The sequence below is a fragment of the Amphibalanus amphitrite genome, unplaced genomic scaffold (genome assembly GCF_019059575.1).
Source record: "Amphibalanus amphitrite isolate SeventyFive unplaced genomic scaffold, NRLGWU_Aamphi_draft 000144F_arrow, whole genome shotgun sequence".
NCBI lineage: Eukaryota > Metazoa > Arthropoda > Thecostraca > Balanomorpha > Balanidae > Amphibalanus > Amphibalanus amphitrite.
Genome location: NW_024881639.1, coordinates 203,719 through 224,280, shown reverse-complemented (window position 1 = coordinate 224,280; position 20,562 = coordinate 203,719). Strand labels below are relative to the sequence as shown.

At 55.2% G+C, this 20,562-nt stretch overlaps 1 protein-coding gene across 3 annotated transcripts in view; it reads right to left on the bottom strand.

The window, feature by feature from the left end:
• LOC122382632 (nucleolysin TIAR-like) overlaps nt 1-20,562 on the bottom strand; it is a 202,901-nt gene that overhangs the window by 37,178 nt on the left and 145,161 nt on the right. For all 3 annotated transcript variants that reach the window (XM_043368214.1, XM_043368213.1, XM_043368215.1), the window contains one exon: nt 7,388-7,475. In XM_043368214.1, coding sequence (XP_043224149.1) covers nt 7,388-7,475 — 88 coding nt within the window. The remainder of the gene's footprint in view (nt 1-7,387; nt 7,476-20,562) is intronic.

The window sequence follows — 20,562 nt, the reverse complement described above, 5'->3', positions numbered from 1 at the left end:
GAGGGAGCGTCACACCGGACCCGAGTCCCAGGGCAGCCGTGCGCCGCATCGGCCAGGTAAAAAATGCATAAGCCCGCCGGCCGACTTTGGATTGGTCGCAGCTAGCGGGGATCTGAATAATGAATGGGTCGCTTGAAATGCCCGCAGCGGCGGAGCGGAGGCAGCCTACCTCGACAAACACGGCGGCTGAACCGCCGAGCTGATCGTTGGTCTGTTTTGATACGGTCCCCCGAGCCGACGTCGTGGTGTGGAGAGACGGAGAAGCCTGAGAAGAAAGAGGAGAGCGAGAGGGAGGGAGGGAAATAGGGAGAATGAGAGAGAGGAAGACAAAAGATAAATGGAATGCGAGAGAAGGAAGGAAAGAGGAATATACACAGACAGGTAAATGTGATATAGGACAGCAGTGGAAGACCAACGACAGATACAAGAAGTAAATGAGTTAGCTGGACAGAAAGGTCTACCACAGGCCGCACATCACTTAGCCCAATCGACCGCAGTATTTTCCTTCTTTGAAACAGAGGGCATAAGGGGCATTCCACGATAGATCGACCAAAAATAAATAAAATTTACTCCCTCATATTTTATTTTTTGCTTAAAATTGGTATAATGGGTTGTGATGGGCGGGGAACCCAGCTGTGGCAAGGATTTTTTTCTTCGAACAACGGTTTCCGAGATATAGCCTCGGGCAATTCCTGGAGGTCACACTGCAACCCTATGTTTGGCGGCTTATAACTCAGAAACTATTGGTTTTCTATGGTAAAAACTTTATATGGTTCAACTCGCAATCGACCAACAAACGTTTTGGCTATCTCGGATTTTCGATTTTTGAAAATTTTGATCACGTGACATCTTGACCTTTTTTCGAAGTGACCTTGATATTATCCCAACTGAAAGTCGCAATTTTGTCTGATGACGATTAAAGCCTTATCAATTGTCATTCATATGCGATAATAAAAAAGTGGCTTTCGGCCTGCGTTGACCTCAGGTCAGGTTATTTTTATGACCTTCCCATTATTACGAGCGGGAGCGACAGCGAGATCTCGAGAACAAAGCAAGATAGCGACAAGTGGTAAACGGCACAAAGTACACATGGATAAGGTCTACAATTTTTACTCAGGTCATTTTCAGGTCAGGTCAAAGATGACGTCAGAGGGGTAAAAAGAAAGTCTAAATGGCGGCACTACATGTATATATATGAAGTTTTTCTCGAATAACTTTCAAAGTATCCCAGCTAGGAACAAACTAATAGCACCATCGTGATCCTCTCGTCGATCCGCATCGAAACATGTGTATGTTGACCTCGAAAGGTCAAGATCAAAAGTTGACCTTAGGTCACGTGACCTTAAGGTCATCATATATATCATTCGATGGGCCTTGACGAGCTGAACACAATGAGCCTATCCGCGCGGCTGTATCTCAAACCTGTAAGGAGTTATTAGCAAAAAACATTTGGTGACCTTTAATGACGTCACATGACCCAAGAGCAGCGTCACAGTTGACCAAGAGCAAAAAAGGTCTGAAGGTAGTCAAAGTAAGTCGTATATGAAGTCACTCATGGGATATTAGACAATTCCGACGCGTTTTAGTGTAAAAACAAGGGAGCTGATTTTTCCCCAATTGACTTATAATGGGGTGGTCAAGAAATTGACCTGATCTTAGGTCATCGGTATTGAAATTCAAAACGAACTGGCGCTAGGCGAAAGCAAACACAATGGTGCCTGTTCCACGTCTCTTTCTTTATTAGATCAAAAGGTACAGCCAAAACTATTTTGACTTCCTTTTTACCCCTGTGACGTCATCTTTGACCTGACCTGAAAATGACCTGCACAAAAATTGTAGACCTTATCCGTGTGAATCCTGTACCGTTTACCGCTTGTCGCTATCTTGCTATATTCTCGAGATCTCGCGTCGCTCCCGCTCGTAATAATGGATAGGTCATAAAAATGACCTGACCTGAGGTCAACGCAGGGCGATAGCCACTTATTTTATTGGCGCATATGAATGACAATTGATAAGGCTTTAATCGTCATCAGACATAATTGCGACTTTCAGTTGGGAAAATATCAAGGTCACTCTTCGAAAAAAGGTCAAGATGTCACGTGATCAAAATTTTCAAAAATCGAAAATCCGAGATGGCCAAAACGTTTGTTAGTTGATTGCGAGTTGAACCATATAAAGTTTTTACCATAGAAAACCAATAGTTTCTGAGTTATAACCCGACAAACATAGGGTTGCAGCGTGACCTCCAGGAATTGCCTGAGGCTATATCTCGGAAACCGTTGTTCGAAGAAAAAAATCGTTGGCACAGCTGGCTTCCCCGCCCATCACAACCCATTAGACCAATTTTAAGCAAAAAATAAAATATGAGGGTGTACGCCGTACGGCTTTGGTCGATCTATCGTGGAATGCCCCATAATTGACAGTGAGATGAACTTCGAGCAATTTTCGCTTCGAGGCGTCACATCTGCCGAAGCCACTGGGCCGGCTGACCAGTTTGGTGTTGAGTTCTATCCCCAGCACTGCTGGATCTTCGCACAAGTATCCACGTCAGAGCAATGACAGCCTGCCACCACACCGCCATGGCGTGCCCCTTCACACCTGCCGTCCTCTCGCGACCACGAGGGCCAACATTTGCTCAGCGAATATTTGACGGCTGTGACGGACGGACGGACGGACGGACGGGCGGCTATGTGAGCGCTGAACAGACGAGTTGGCGGACGGACAGACGGACGGACGGCGGACGGACGGACGGACAAGCGGTTGTGTGAGCGCTGAACAGACGAGTTGGCGGACGGACAGACAGACGGACGGTGGACGGACGGACAGACGGACGGACGGTGGACGGCAGGAAGGCGTGTGGGCGCGCGAGCTCGGCCGGTCAGGTAGTCAAAGCCCCGCGTCCGTCAGAATACCAATCGTTCGGAGGCGGCCGCTGTCAGCGAATAGCGCCATCAGTGGGCGGCGCGGTCCGCGCGCCGGGGCCGACTCGTCACCGCCGGCCAGCGTCGAGAGCGACACCAAAGCCGAGTCGAGTGACCGGCCATTAGCTGCGCCAACAGACGGCGGCGGCCAGAGCGGGGCGGCACGCGCGGCAGCCGGGCCGCCCACAGACGGCCGCGCCGCGCCGGCTGTTTATTTGAGCGGCGCCGGTCCGTGCGGACGGCCTCATCGCACGGCGTTTCCGGCGCTTAAACACATCTCAGGAAATGAGATCCCGCCGCCAGCCAGCCGTAGGAGAGGGGCTGCGGCGACAGTCGCCACCCGAGCGGATACCTGCCGTCTGACTCCAGTCACTGCACCGCCAGATATCTGCCGGTCCCAACAGATACCACCGGTCGGCTGGCTACAGTCAACATTCCTCCAGATACCTATCAGCCATCTTGGGTTACCGCCAGACCAGATACTCGTCGGTCGGCTACGGTTACCGCCAGACCAGATACTCGTCGGCCGGCTACGGTTACCGCCAGACCAGATACTCGTCGGCCGGCTATGGTTACCGCCAGACCAGATACTCGTCGGCCGGCTATGGTTACCGCCAGCTCAGATACCTGTCAGTCGGCCTGTCGGCACAGTTATTGAGTATAGTTCAGATACCTACCGGTCGACCATCATACAGTCAGTGCCAGTGCAGATACCCGCCGCTCGGCCTGCTACATCTACCGTCCGAGCGCCGACAGGGCAGATCCGCTCCGCAGACCGGCGTCCGATCCGGCCTTTCCGATCGAACAAAGATGGCCAAATTGAAATTCGGCGCGCGGAGTTGTTGGGCTGGCTCGGCCGGCCCGGTGAATGCCGAGCCGATTTTAATGAGGACAGCGGGAGGACCGCGGTAGGCGGAGGCGGGGACGGCGGAACAGACCTCAGCTTCACCACTCAATGGCTGGTGGCATGATCTTCGGCGCTCAACAGTATGACGGGTTAAGTGACGTTTAAATGGCATCAATTTGCTTCAATTTCATCTAAGGCTTCGTTTTTTTTTTACGGAGCATAAATCTTTCTGAATGGTTCCGTTGTTTAGACATTTTAGAGTTAAACATGCTAACTTCTAACTTAAACCTTAAAATAGATTTCTACGATGTACGGATAGATCCCCGAATCAAACACCAGTGTAAGTCTTTCGAAAACTTTGACCACCATACTGTCCGCCAAACAGAGTGATTGCACCGACAAACCTTTGACTTTTTCTGCATACTTACTCTTAAGTGCAAAACACCCCCGCATTTACATGGATGAAGACTCCGGCCTGAAATACTACCGTGACTGTGATTAGCAGCAGGGGAGAGTGGGGCAAAGCGGCCACCCGGGGCAAAGCGGCCACCCATCGTTTTAGCCCTTCATAGCTGGCGTCAGTTCCAATTTATGGTTTCCAATTATACTTCTCGTCGCGGTCGTTCGAATGAGCCAGACCGGGGTTTCAGGCCCATCACCATTGTTCTGTGAAACACGGAAAAGCATTTCTTGCCAGGTTACCAACTATGTTTACAATTTTTAAATGTTATGTTATTCCATAACCGTTTGGAATTTTTTTATATGCGTTCTTGTCCATGCATTGCATGGTTATCGTACATGTATTATTCTACCAATTTTAATGTTTTTTTACCCCACTAACAGCTAAGCTGGAATATTTTTGTCTCGGACGGTATGCGCGGGGCAAAGTGGCCGGGGCAAAGCGGCCGGGGCAAAGTGGCCACCCCCAATTGGCCATAAGTTGCTTCCATCTGGATAAAAAACATTATTTATATTCAAATGTGTCGTCATGCATTCATCTTGGCCACTTTTCAGTTGCATGAGTTACCAAATAATGCAATTAAATGTTTATTTTCATGAAAATCCTTTCTTTGTTTACCTACAGGTGGAAGATGATAAAGTAAACATCCATCCTCGCTTAAGCTTGTCAGTTGTCACCATCAAATACCCTAGTCGTACACGAGGCAACTATTTTGTTTCTCATATCGGGACTTGAGAAGACGCCGGTGGCCACTTTGCCCCAGGGTATGGGGCAAAGTGGCCAATATGCATAGGTTTAAAGTTTTGTCAATATCTTTCACATGTGAACGCCTTTGGAAATAAAACGCAGTTGAAATAAAAGGCAACTTAATAGGGATCACATTGGCATAGAAAGAATCTTTCCAAGTTTAAAAATCAAGCGTTGGCATCGTGAGAAGCGTTAGGGTGGCCGCTTTGCCCCACTCTCCCCTACATCACTAGCCAAAAAATAGCACCGATCATTTATGTACCAGTTAAGTACCTATTTATCTACGATCATCATTGAGGGCTCAATCAATCTCTTCATAATGATTTGAAACACTCTTATTGGGCCTTATGTCGATGTCCAGCGCTCGGAGCGGGACAGAGACCTCAGGACTACGAGGCCAAGCTGGTCAGCACTACAGCTCAGCTGGGCGGCACCAGTCCCACCCTGCTGGTCACCACTGCCGCTCAGCTGGGCAGCACCAGTCCCATCCTGCTGGTCACCACTATCGCTCAGCTGCACCAGTCCCACCCTGCTGGTCACCACTATCGCTCAGCTGGGCAGCACCAGCCCCGCCCGCCGCCGCCCGCCTAACGGCCAGCATCACCGGTGCCACGCGCCGCACCAGCACCTAATAAGCCGGCAATGAATTTAATCTCCTACGAACCGAGCACGCGTCGAGAGGTAATGAAAACCAACAACACATCCGCCCCCGGGAACTTGTTTTTGTCTCGAAGTTGCAAAGCTCTGAAAGTTTGTTTTTCAATAACCTCCCTTGCTTATCATCAGAGGTGCAGCTATCACCATGCAAGAGAGCACGGAATGCAGTTCAAGCACCGGGGTGCCAGTAACCGATCAATCGGCTCAGAACAAAGAACGAAAGCACTTTGTCAGAATGAATTCGAATGCTTTTCCTTAAGCCGGCGCAGCCTCTCTCTTGCTCTCATTTTGCTCCAGGCACGTCCAGATTAGCAACCGGTCTCCAACAATGCATACGTAATTCCAATCAGTTATGATAACTAGGACTTGAATTAGAAACTTGGCTCGAGGATCCCAATCGTGTCTGAAGGGATAAATTTCCGCTCATACTGAGTGCATCAGCATTCCGGGCCGGGCTCTGTCCGGCGCAACTCTGTTTGAGTTTTGAAATGTTTGGCGTTGGACGCCGGATAACTGAGTTTCATATCCCCAGGTACCGTGGCCGCGAGCCGAGTTTGGCCAAACGTAGCCAACTCCGAGACACCGGCCGCATCCCGCCGAGCAGCAATCGCGGCGAGCGGCCGGGCCCGATCGGCGGCCAGCACAGTCAGGCACCGATCGCGGAGCCGCGCTGCCGTGCCGCGTCCAACGTGACACTCCGCGGCTGGCAAGGGCAGGCCGTAATAACTACAGCGTTAATCGACAGCTACCCAGTTAACTACCTGCTCTGTCAGATGGTCTGGTCTGCCGCTGGTCTGTGGTAGGTGAGACAGCGACTGATAGGAGCGGCAGTTAGCGCGTCGTATGACGGGCCCTCTCTTCTTCACCCGTAGGAGCAGTAAGGCTCTCCCAAATGTCCTCCTTGCTAATAGCCTCTTCCTCCCTGTCGGCATTTATGTGAACCCTCTAAAATTGTGGTTCGGGAAATGTGCCGAAATAACCATCTGACAGAAATTTCATCACAATAACAAACAGCACTCTTCAATGGTGAAATGTCTCTATGGAATTACCAGAACCAACAGCAGCAGCTGTTAGATTTCAAGCGCACATAGCTGAGGTTTGATCAATAGCAAAGCCGAAAAAGAAAATAACAAGCCTTACAAGCCTTGGCAGCAAACACTGATAAATCCTAAGCAGGCGGTGCCTACATGCCGGGCCAGGCATCCCATTTCCTCTGCACCCGAGCGTCTCCGGTTTTATTTCATCAAACTTTCCGACAAGCCATATTTCATAGCACGCATTTACCTTTTGGAGAGGGTTATCACCGTCACCGCGCGCCCTCCATCAAAGTCGGCGGCGGCAGCGAGCGACGGCGAGAGAGAGAGAGAGAGAGAGAGAGAGAGAGAGAGAGAGAGAGAGAGAGAGAGAGAGAGAGAGAGAGAGAGAGAGAGAGAGAGAGAGAGAGAGAGCCGGCGAGTGTGTGGCGATCCACGCGAGGCTCACCGTCGCGCCGCCCGCTGGTCTCGTGCGCCGTTCACCGGGCGCTAACCGAATGTTTTGTTCCGTCGTGGGCCAGCTCAAAATACACCTTCGATCGCGCGCGGCGAGACCGCGTGTGAGCGCGCCCGGAGAGATCTGACGGTGTTCCAAAATAAATTGAAGGCGGCGCCGCAGTGCGCAGTGCCGTAATGGAGAGATCTGCTGCCACTTATGTCTCGCTGAGTGCGGCCCGCATCAAAACAAACCGGGCGGGGTCGGCGCCGCTGCGATACTCACGAGATCTCGCCGAACGGAGCGAAGGCGTCCCGCAGGGTGTGCGTCTCGATCTCAGGACTGAGGTCGCCGACGAATATGTGAAAATGCTCTGAAACGAGAGAAGGAGAAAATCAACATTTATGTCTCAGTAAAAATTCCCTCTCACCACACACGAACACAACCGGAGCTCAACATGGGACCCAGGAATTGTCTCGTCTCACACACATACACACAGGTCAGCGCCGGTTACTGTGTGCGGTGACGATGAGAGCGCAGGTCCATCTGACGACGCCTTCTGCCGTGCGCAGCTCGGCCGGCCTGGGACACTGCAGCTCGGCCCGCCGGGACATGGGGGCCGCCAAACGAGCCAAGTTAGCCGTCCGGACGGCCGGGCGGGGCGGCGCGGCGAGCCGCAGTGTCAATACGGAGCCGACACGCCGTAAACAGGGGCGCCGCGCCGCGCCGGTCGGCGGCGGGCGTGGCCGGCGGGGCGGGGCGCGGCGCGGCGGGGCGGGGTGGGGACGGTCGCCGGGTATCGCAGCTCGTGCCGCTCCCACGCCCCGCTGCGGCCACTCTCAGCGCCCCAGGCAAACAGACGGAGCCGGGGATTAACACTGCCCGGCGGCCGGCAGGCAGGACTGCCGCCCAACCCCGATAGCTGGCACGGTGCGACGCTGCCCCCCACCAACACCTGGAGACTCACTACACACTCATTATATCAACAAGCGCAAGCAAACAGGACAATATACCCCGGTAACGCAAAACTTAATTATTGATAAAACACTTTATTTTGTCGAGACGACACCTATGGGAGAAATTAACTGGACAAATTGGAAAGCTCAACTCGGGGTTAGCGTTCTTTCAGGCGAAACGGGCTTGATGGTGTGATGTCTGGGAACGCTTAACATTTTTAATCTGCAGCTACGCATCGGGCGAGCACGGATAACACACGTACCTAACTACCACCACGTCCCTAACCAATTTGGGCAGCTCACCAACAGTTTGCTCCCATTTGGATAGCTTTCATTTTCTACATATATGAACGGCTATTTCAGTAGCGGAACAAACAATGGCTACCGGCCAATATGGAGGTGAGCCATCATATGGTAAAACGATTGGGTGCAGCCCCACTTTCAATCAAAGACAATCTAGCCGTTCACAAATCGCTCGGTGCGCAAACATGAATACGACATTACGCAGTAATAACCCAGCGACGAAAACAAAGGGAAACATAGTTAGGACAAAAAATGTATCAATGTTAGTGACGGAAAACTGCTGCACGAAGAACGCAGGCTATTCGTGCACGAATACAGCCTATTCGTCAACGAAACAAAGGCGAAATAACCGTGAACAGCACACAATTTTTTTTTTAACCCATTTCAACACTGAAGCAAACAAAAGGATTGGGACCGTTTCATTTTTGTATGAAAACTTGAACGTTACAGTTGGCATACTATTCATCAGTTTCGATACAACTCGAATATAATAGTAGTTTTTTCATTAATACGTTGGTAAAAACGCAATTTTCGAGATATTCAGTAAAAGCTTTGATGGTAATCATACGTTAGATCCATTCTTTTAACAGAAAAGGAGCGATGCTCTTACCATGAAGCATCTTTACATAAATGAATGAAGAAGAAAATAGAAAGAAGCCACTTCAACACAAAAATATGTAAAAAAATTTATGAGCCATGCTAGCTCGAAACCTGAAAAATATGTACCAACTTATCAAGCCCATTGATATTCCTCAGCTGACTTAGTCCTAAAATCTTTGCAAAGGAAAATCGATAAATAAATGCCTCGAATTGCTAAGCAACGTTTTTTGAACAGCGGGCCGGCAATGGGCGTCGTTTAGCCCCTTTGGGCGTTTCCGTGGCAGTCGGGTCCCTGGGATCAGAGCCCTTCGCTAAGCTGAGCCAATTTGGTGGACCCTGCCGCCTCCCATCCGATCTCGCAATTCTTGTTCACCGGCGGAATTTAGATCGAATGCCTGCCGGTGTGCTGGGTTCAGCCGGGCCCTGCCAGTCGACTGACCTTTCCCACCGCGGAGGGCCGGCGCCGGTGCGTGGCGTGACGGCGGCAGCCGGCCCGTGATCGGCCACACGTGCCGGCCGTGACCACAGGTGCCGGCCGTGATGGCCCACAGGTGCGCAGCAGGACAGTGGCCACGTACCCAGAGCCGACCAGGTCCCGCCGTCCGCCCCGCCCGGCCACCGCGGACGGTGATATTAGAATTTCATAGCTTGGAATCTTTCTAAGGCAGATTTTACTGTTAACCATAAGTAGGTACGACTCCACATATTGCAGTTTCTACAGCAGATGAAAAAATTAGTTCAGGTGTATTATTGAGGAATTCTAAGCTCCAGCTCTGCAGACAGTGTGCTTTGAGTGTCATCGCTCTGTCATACTGAAGGATGCCGAGCCGCGCCTCTCCTTTCGCTCCCGTGTGCGGCCGGCCCTCTCCGCGGGTCCGTCGGCGCGATGCGGCGGCTATATCCCGGTCTTCGGTAGCTTATTTCCGGCGCAGCTCGGGCCGGCGGCGCCATTCGGACCGGCCATTGGCCGAATACGCCCGCCAAACCAAGACAAATAACGGACAGCGTCGGATAAGACGCTTTAATCACGGCGACACGACCAACTCCTGGGGGAAATAAGCAGGCAGATCGGCCGACAGCGGTGAGCACCTCGGCCGGGCCATTACCGGCGGCGCACCAGCGAGCAGCCGGCGCCGGCGGCGAGGTCATTTGCGGCGCCTCCTACGGGGCACCAAACGAAGAGCAATGCTCCTCACGATGCTGCGTTCGTTGCCGGGAAAGGCGATAGAGAGGAGAGGAGGCTCGAGCAGCGGCGAGGGATAATCAGCTAAGCGGCTCCGACCATTGACTGGCGAACATACATGACAGGAGAATTTGTGTAACATTGAACAGCATCGGCGTGTGAGCTGACCAGTTTCGGCCCGGGCACACCAGAGGGGCAGCGCGCCGGTCGGGTTGATCACCAGAATGCTGCACGGACCCGTCTGTACCATTAGGCGGGCCCAGCTGTGCCATTAGGCACACCCAGGCGGGCCATTCGACCGGCCAGTTTTGCGATGGAGCGCATCCAGCGCTTTCCCTCCGAGAGGCCGGTGTCTGTCGGCCCTCGCAGCTACCCATCCGGATGAGGCGTGCAGGCCGCCACCAGCGGCGCCCGGCTGACATTTCGGGCATTAACTATTGAGCCGAGTGTCGAGCCGGGCGGGTCGACGGTGCGGAGCGGCCGTCCGGGTGCGTCGGATTGGCCGCGCCGCGCCGCGATGGCCTTCATTCGCAGCTACGCCAGATTGCATGTATTTTGGATGCTGCCGAACAAAGGCAATGAATGCTACATCGTGAAAAATGGAAGCAATTAACACGATGCGACCGATCTACAGCTGGCGAGAGATGAATGTTGATTACCAGGTTGGATGAATTTTTCCCCTTGAGGTCCAGTCGCAGCAGACTGGGCCGCAAAAAAGGCTCAACGAAATCGCCACCGAAACACTTTCCCAAGAAAGCCCGTGAGACTCCTTGAATATGCGAACTTTACAACCAAAGTCGGGCGAAGCACACATTTTCACGCCTGAATTTATGTCCGAAACTCACACTGTCGGAAGTGTCGGGAATAAAGGCCGACATTAGATGCACTCGCCGGGCCGACTGCGGCGCCGCGGCAAACTTTTGATTCGGCGAATGTGTTTCTGCTGAATTCGGGACACCTCATTCGGGCCCATATTTTTCACGCCACATCCCACTACTAGCCCAGTCAGAATGGGGTGGATCCGGCCTTAAAGTCGCCCGTTTAGCTGATCAGCAAGAGCGCTAAAAGCCAATAACCTCTGATGACATCAAACAAGATCGTACGCTTCTGGCTCAAGCCATTTTCTCTGCAGCGAGCATGTCTAACGTAGCCGTCTGATATATGTATGTTGAGGAAGCGCATTTAACTCGGCTGTCACTTCCACGTGATGTATGAAATGATAGACGCCGTCATATGTGCGAAAATAGCAGCGGATGAATAATCACCGCATTCCAAACCGGATGAAAACATTGTCAGACTCACCACGACAACATAGTTGCTCATTTGTCTCGAGTGCGTTTAGAAGGTACATTTGTTTGCTATGTAATCGAAATCGAAGGTAAGTTGTACGTCGAAGGTAACGGAAACTAAAAATGCGCCCTAGCATTAGGAATATGATTTTAAAATATCAGTGAGTGTACGCGCCTCACATTCTGTGAGGATTTATCCCTTCCGATGACGGGTCGTTGTGAGCCGTCAGTGGTATCTAGACGCTATGCAGCTACATATTACCTGAGCGCGTTTCCGGCAGGCCGAGTCGGCCGCTCGGGAGCAGTAGCTACGTGCCGAGTTACATCTGAAGCCGAGCCGACGGCCGCGCCCGGCCGGCCCATCGGCGCCAATGGACGAGCGCGACCGCACGCGCATACTAACCGGGCCCCGGTCAATTGAGAGCCGTCACCGGACACATGCCCCGCGCTAAGCTGCCGTTACATGGCCGGCGAGCCGCGCACACAGTTGCGGCTACATGTCCGTCCGGGAGCCGTCCTAACAGCCTCAGCAGCTACTACGTGGTTTTCGAAAATTACACTAATGTGAATTGAAGATGGATTGGCAAACGTAAAAAAGTGGATTTTAGCAAAAAGGCTACTGTGTAAAACAATGCATGTCGCCGAAAATAGGGCATGCGAACGGAATGTCGCACAACTACATAGTACATAGGTCAACAACCCTGCAGTCATGCATTCGTCTAAAAAACTCTAACGGCAACCACACACTGTCAAACGCCGAATGATGTGCGACATCACTTGGCACACCTTCCGGATGTAAGTTGACCCCGGCGACACCTATCACGACGCCCGGGGTCGCTGGGGCCCGAACTGCGCTGCCCGCCCAGGGGCAGGTGTGCCGGACCTCAACCGGCACGAGTCGGCTGTAATTCGTCTGATTGCCAAACTCGGTAGACCCGCGCCCGATCGGCGACCGGCGGCCGATTGTACCATTCTCCCGGCAAGTTTCCTCTCTAGCAGCCGGGTCTATTGTGGAAACGTCGCCGGAGGGGCCAGCTGGGCTCCAAGGGCCGCCGAATTTCTCCACCATTGAATTGACCGAACTGTCTTTCTATTAAAGTCTTAAGCCAATGGGACTTCTATTGTGCTCTTCCAGCTACGTGAAGTTAATCCGAAACAATTCCGACAAAATGAAGAATAAATTAGATCAGCTAGGAAGGGCACGCGCCAATCGGACTCTCGGTCGAGACAATAACTTATGTGAGGACACGGAACCCAGAGCAGGGGACCGGCGCGTGCCGGCCACCGCTCCGCTCCACTCCACTCCGTTCCGCTCCGGTGCCCTCCCTCAGGTACTCGCTGCGCCCGGTCGGCCGCGTTCAATCGGGCCGCTCGCATCGAACAGAGGAGCAAACGGGCGCATTAATCGGCCCGGAATATCCGCCGGGCCGCGGCGCCCTCGTGAAGCGCGGATCGGATGCGGCGCGGCGTCCTTTCAGGGCGGCGGCGGCGCTCGGATGAAGCCGACAGTAATGTGACTCGGCGGCGGCGGGCCAGCCGCCAGCTGCACGGACCAATCTGACCTCTGCGGCAGGTCGGCCGGCGGCAGGCCACTTTACCCAGGAAACGATCGGCCCGCAAAATCCGGCTGCCATTGTCCGACACGGCCAATACAGCGTCCCCAGACAGGGGGAACTCTACAGACGGCCATCACGACTCGATGAGCTCAGTTTCGTTATTAATATAAACTCACGGGAACTCGGCAAAAGTTAGGCATTATTAACAAAACGGTGAAATTAGCGTACGGCGAGGCGACATTACAGAACACCATAATTGCATGAACAGCTAGAGCTCAGAAGTTGAGTAGTAGCTCATAAATAGAGTCGCTGAATAGAGCAGCAGCCACCACCACGATGAGCCAAGCCCGGGCAGACATATCTATACGGCAATGCCTTAGCGCGAACGTCGAACAAGCCTGCATCTTGACCAGTTCAATTCCAACAGGATTCGTTCCGAAATAAGTATTTGGTCGGGAATAAGATAGTATCAAGGGATTTAGCCAGACGCGGGAATCTTTTTCGACAGTCAAGAATTTGGCCATAAATGACGAAAATACTTATTGCCCGGCACGATATACGGACCCACTAAGCAATACATAGCCTGCTAAAGGCAAAGCTTATACGGCCCCGGATTGCATAATGTCTAAGGATAACGAGCTGCGATAACAAGACAAAATTAATGAGCATAAGCTGTACCCGCCGACATTGCTATTACGAAACACAGAGCCGTCACGCTGGAACTGCATCGTTACTTGGCCGGAGACTGCAGCAGGCCTGCCTGCCTGCACCGGTAGACTGCCACGCAGTGCGTGACTGTTCAGCGGTGCAGTCTACCCCCGCAGGTAGCGGCAGGCGGCCGGCGCCGCGCGGCAGCGGGAAGGCCATGCCAACGGCGCCGCTAGACAGGCGCCGCATCGCCCGATCGGTGTTTATCCTGCCGTCAAGGAGCGCGGCTCAAACCGGCCAGTTTAACATTAGCAAACAACAGCGTCACCCCGAGCGGGTACTTGATGTGGGAGCCGAGTGGACTCCAGTGTGTTGACAGCGGCCGGCGGCGGCGCGTCACCGTCGCAGGCGGCCCCCGACGGCCGCCCGTATCGGCCGCCGCTGCCGACGCCGCGGCGTCAGATAAGCCGCCGCCGCCGTCACTCTCATTATATCGTCGGCGGGCAGGTAATCTTTTGGGACGGGTCGGCTCGTCGTTCCATCTCCTGTGCTTACGGCGCGTGCTCCTCGGGGGCCGGCGGTGCGCCGGTCGGGGACCGAGCGCCGCGCGCCGCTGATGGCGAGAACATGGGCACGCCGCGCCGCAGATGAGCGCTCAGGCCGAGCGCCGGACAGAGCGCCGGGGCGGCGCACAGGAAGACAGAGCAGTCGGCGCCGCAGACCGACCGACGCGACGGCCGCCCACCCCACCCTCCCAGACCAATGAGACGGACGGAAAGATGGACAATGAAAGACGTCCTTTGGGAGGGGCGACGATCGCAAAGAGCTCGGCTGTCCGAAGAAAATGAGCCGATGAATCATTCTGAGAAAAGAATGACCAGTCACTAGTCTACCCTAGAAAAGCGGAAGTTAAACAACCATTAGTCTCTGTGCTTATAAATGGGCCTACAAAACACCAGGTCACCACTCGACGAATATAAGGCGGCAGGAAGATCAGGCACGATGAGCGGATCTCGACAGGGCGCGGCCGGCCGGGCGCCGGGGACACGGGCACGGATTGGACGGACGGGACACCGACACGGCCGGCCGGTCGGTGTCGTCCCGCTGAGCCACGGTACGCTGACGCCGATATATGGCGTCACTTTCAGCCCTTTGTTTTCCCAGACGGCGCTAAGACGCGATAAGAGCGTCATTATGCAGTTCCGCAGCATGTAAGACATTCGTTTCAGCCACAAGGAACCCTCGCGGATGCTCAATGCGCTTCACTCAGCCTAGTGAAACAGCTCGGTGACGACATCGCCGAATAAAGGACGAACCATTCCGACGACCTTTGTGCGATTGTTTACGACCGGTGCAATCAACTGAGTGATACCAATCCCGCTCGCTCGACTGATCACAGCTGCTTTACCGGGCAAGGGGAAATAACAACTGTACATGTATAAAGAGACGGCGGAGACGACACATCAAAGAAGGGTAAACTCCTTCGGAGATAGATAAATACGTTCTGTCGATGAGCCAGAAGCCAATGCATGCTATTTGATCAAGCGTTCGGTCATATTTCATGGCGTTTTGACAATCATTGCCTGCAATAGCATGAATTCACGCGAGGTTATTCGTGTGGCAATGCTATCACCAGCGGACGGCCTCAGAGACCGTATTTAAAGGATCGCCTCAGCACCGCAGGTGCGGCGGCTCTGTCCAATGGTGAGATACCACAGCCGGAGCAGAGCTTAAATAACCCAACGGGGAGGTGAATACGCAGACTCGGCCGGCTGAAATCCAAAGATATTGGCCGACATGGCTGGCGCAGATTGAATTTCGCGGAGGTTTGCCGGCTGCGCGGACACGAATGAATGTCGCCGGCGGCCGGACCGGTGCAGTGGGCGGCGGGGCCGACCAGAGCGGCCGCCCCTCCCCACCCGCTCGGTATTCCGCGTAACGGAGCAGAGAGCGCCCTCCACCCATGCATATTTATTTACTGCATGCGGCCAATTTCCGGACAGACGCCCACTTGAACGAGTTCTGTGCAATCAGCGCTAGGTGGCACCGCGGTGGCGGTGAAGCTGGCATCCACTGAGTGATGGCTTTGATCGGAGGCGACTGATTTCTGGTCAGCGCCGGGGCTTCTGCCGGGACGGTGGCGACCGGCACCCAAAGGCATCCGTGGCGGCACAGAGCCTCAGCCGGATGCACAGTAACTGTGACTGGTTCATACCGGCGCGGACTGGTGAGAACCAATAAGAGCCATACCACATACATACATACAAGTGCTATGTTTGTACCGTAACAGGCAACGCTGGAACAGAAGATCGAAATACATACGACTCGTCTACATAAATGTAGACAGCAAAGACACTCCTTTCTATGAGAATCACACTGGTTTCCATCTTGAACGTGGTCTGCAAGCGTCCACCGTCAGTGTAAAACCGCCCCATGCTATCTTCCGCTTCGGCCTCCGCCAGCACTCAGGCGTGCCACTCCATGAATCATGGCGCCAACGTTAACTGTCGACTTTGCGATGTCGCAGCCCGGAACAGCGGCCCGGGAGTCACAGCATGCCGCCGCGACACGCCGCTGAAGGGTGCGCGACACATCCCGGCGGGCGGGGGACGATTATAGCGCACACCTGAGCAGCGCTGCTGCTGCCGCGCCACGCGTTCCGCCCCGAATGCAGTATTCACGAGGCGGCCGAGTAAATGATGGGCAGGGAAAGGTGGCCGGCTGGCTGGCCTATTGATCGCCGAGGGCCGTGCTGTGTCCCTGTAGGTCTCATCAGGCCCGCTCCCATAGCGCCGGCGGCGCTCCCACCGCTCGATATATGTACACTGACGGCGCGAGCGGGCAGGGCGTGCGGCCGCGCGACGACCAGCATTCCGCCGGCGCCGGGCCGCCGCCCAAACGGCCGCCCGGCGCCCGGAGCGGCGCCTTTTTACGGCCGCCACCGTGGCAGCGCGTTTTACAATGGCACGGATCGTGACCTTTTTCGTTGGGGTCCGCCGGGCGCCGACTGCCGCTGCCCTCTGCTGACGGCCGCGACTGCTGGCCGGCCCGGAGACTGCAATATCCGTCCGCCCGCAATGGTCTGGCGACCGCGGAACGCCGCGCCGTCCGAGTCCGGAGATCGGCCAACGCGGCACCAGCAGGGCTTCCTCTGACCGTGACAAACACGGCACCTAAAGACAGCGACTGGAGGAGCGATCAGAGACTGAGCCACGCTCTCCGTGGAGGGTCAGCGGGCGACCTCAAAAGCAGCTGGGTAACTGCCGTGACGGCGGCAGAGCGGCCTTCTCCACAGACACTAGCCAGACAGCACTCGAAAAACGTCCGGCCAGCCTGGTCACTCTGGGTAATCGAACGAGGCAGTCGGACGAATCACCGACGATGCCCAGACACCCAAACGAGACACAAGACAGCCAGCGCTGCACGACACCCAAACAACTTCCAGACAGCATTCAGACGACACAAATAGCACTCCGTCCGGGAGCCGGACTCCTCGCGACTGGCCAGTGAGCAGCCACTGCAAAACGCATTCCAAAAGTAAACAGGACATACCGGCTGTTCAATTTCCCCGACCGGGTCCCAATATTAGGTTACTATTTGCCGGGCTGACGGGTGAAAGGCCGTTCCCAAGCGGAGCCGCTGATCGCCGGCCCAAGTTTTCCGAACACAGGCGCGACAGCGGCCGAGATCTCAGAGCGAAAGAAATTGTCACCGAGAAGCGCCCAACACATAAAGCAGACGAGCAAATCAAACTGGCTGGAAATAGGCCAAGCTATCAGAGAGGCACGGTCTGAAGAGAGCTCCTAACAGCGCTTTCGCATAAATGAGGGAGAAGGAACGGCGCCAGAAACGCCTAGATTTCCGTCCGCATGAGGAAAAGAATGTGGCCGAATAGAAAGACAAAAGAAAAATGGCACAATCGCATGGCGCGGGAACGGCCGACATTCCAGCTTGTGGCTAACAAGACTAGAATTGTGGCACACAAAGGCCGACCAGAAATATGCAACCAAATTATTGACGCGAGGATGACAAATCATCAAACAGCCTTCCTCAACAGTTCGAGGGCCAGCGACACAAATGAATGTGTAATGCTGAATGCCGGGTGACCGACTGGGGGCCACCAGCAGCCGCGGGGGCTCAGTGGGGGCCACGCGGCCGACCCGGGCCGGGCAGACGAGGCCCAGAGCGATATTTTGATACGCTCGGCTGGCGCGGCGGTTAGCCGGCGGAAAGGAGCCATCGGCGCCGGGCGGCCGCGTGGCGTCCCCGGCCGGCGCCGCCAGCGGCCGACAGTGCCGGACACACCCCATCGCCGCGCGGCCGACGGCGAAACAGGCGAGCACCGGTCGATCCCAGACGGACAGTGGCGCGACCAACGGAGCGTGACGCCGGCGTCACGCCGCCCAGACAGAGGCGTCACAGCACCGTGCCACTGGCCCGCCGCAGCCGTTTGGGGCCATGGCCGGGCTTTCAAAGCCGGCTACTGGGCCGGCGATGGCGCCCTTACAGTCGTCTGGTTTGTGATGGGGGTACCAGCGAGCGTGACGGCCCCATAGCGGCCGCCGCGGACGCCCACGGCCTGACAATGTCGTCCCGGCCGTCCCTCGAGACACGGCCGAGCAGGGCGCGGCCCGCGGCGCACACAGCACACTCCCCGTACAACAATACAGCCCCGGTGCCATCCGTCAGTATCTGCGCGCGCTGACAACGGCTGCGGCAGTGCGGCACTACATCATGTGCCGTCACCGTCCAGAGAGGGCTGCGACACGGTGAGGTCTGCCGGCACCGCCTCTATCACAGATGAGAGCGCGGCGCCGCCGATACCGGATAGGTATCAGTGCCGCGTCTTCAGACCAGCGCGCCGACAATTCACGGCACCTAGAACCTCGTCAGTTGGCCAATGGAGGCAAAAACGGCGTGAACGATCCCGCAGGACCGTGGTTGGCACATTTCTCCCCATTTCGGCGACCCGACAGGCTAACACCGTGACACGTGGCTCATATCCCTACAACGCACCCATAAATTTGGCCGATTCAGGCGGCATAAATTATCGCCAAGGGCCCACCGGCGGTGGAATGGAAATCTGATCGCCAATTGACGATATATTGCTTCCGACAAATTTATAATTAAACCTTTAAAAGTGTCGTTGTGATTGTATTTTACTGCGGAGCTCTGTTCCTAATATCCCGGCGAGTGGTGGCAGCGAGTGTGTGAACTCTTGGAGCGTTGGGCCAGACCGGCCAACGCGCCGGGGAGGGCGCCACTAGCACTGGGAGGGGACACAGCGAATCCGGACCGACTAGACTGCTGAAACGCCGGAGGCAGGGAGATGCACGGCGAAGGATATATTGGGCTTAAAATGCACATCATGTTAAGTGTAGAGCGGAGACCAGAAAACTGGAATATTGTGATAAACAAAAACAGAAAGATCAGATTCAGAACTGGATAGAGTGAGCTGGATATAGTGAGCTGGATAGAGTGAGCAAGTGCGACTTAACAAAGAAGATGGTGATGGCGAAAAAGCTGTAAGGAAACATACATGTATGAATTAGAAATGATAAATGGAAAAAGTTCACGAGTCACGAACGCTGCCGCAGTGGAACTGTGTTAATTGCCGCATTGGCGCAAAAAACAACAACTGACAATTGAGGCATACAAATACAAAACAGCAAAAAGAAAAAAAACTACCAAATGAAAGAGATACAATAAAACAGAAAAAAAGAGATCAAAGGAAAATGGTTAAGAGAAGAGAGACAGAAAAATAGTGGACACCCGTAAAAAAATGGCCGGGATCTGGGCTGAGAGGACGGCTGCGGCGGCGGGCCAGCTGTGTGCAACGGCGTCCAATCAGGGAGCGATAGGAGGGAGCCGGCGCGCTGAGCCACCGCTCGGCCGATCTACGAGCGGGCCGATGGGGCCGCGCGCCGACTCGGCGCCGCAGATGGAACTCGCCTGTTTTGATGCCGGTCCGGTCGCCACTGATAAAAACAGAGCTCATCGCGTCACCGGCCAGCCCGCGCACGCTGCGCACGTTCCTCCATTTCTCATCGGCGACGGCGCCAAACAATTTGTAGGCGATGCGCCTTCCGGCACGGGCCAGCCTGCCGGGCGCGGCTGGCGCCGCCACCACAGAGTTCCGCAGGGCCGAGCCGACAGTACTCGCGGTAATGTCCTTCTGTGGACGGAGAGTCGTGCCAGTGGCCTGGCAGCAGGCATAAACACACCACTACGTCACCATTAGCGTGCGTCGGGAGCGGCGGCCGGCCGGCGCGCGGCGGCCGCCGTCCACAGTCGCCAGATAATGTCGTTAGCCGACCGAGAGAATGACCGGCCGAGCGCCGGTGGGCCCCGCGGGGGCCGTGCCGCCGGCTAAACAGCCGCCAACTTGCGCCGCAATGGACCGAGCGCAGAGACCGCCGTCTCCGTGCGTCACCACGGTCCCGGCAGGCGGACCGGCGCGGCGGCGCCACCAGACCCCGGTGGCCGTCCTCAGAGCTGCCGGGCGTACCCGGCCAGGTCACCGGACCCGGTCAAATGGGGTCCGACCACAACGGCTAGACAGCTGGACGGGGAAGACCAGCTCGGTCCCGTGGGGGGAGGACGGACCGGCGCCGGCAGTCAGCCCGAATTGACTTGTGACCATGGGGAGGCGTCCTGAGGCGCCGGCCAAACACCACCGCCCACCGCCACCGCCGCGGGCCGGACGGTGTCAGTCGGACATGCAGTCGGTCGCGGCGATGGGTCATCGCGGACAGAGGGGTGACACGGGCCGGCTCCGCCCCTCTGCCGGCCGCTCCTAAAGGCCGCCATTGAACGCCAGGCCCCGTCAAATAGCAAATGTAACGGAACGTAGTGAATGGCGCGGGTCGGGCCGTAATTTAGGGCCGGTCGTTTTGGCGGCGCGGACGGCGCTCGTTCTCTGCGC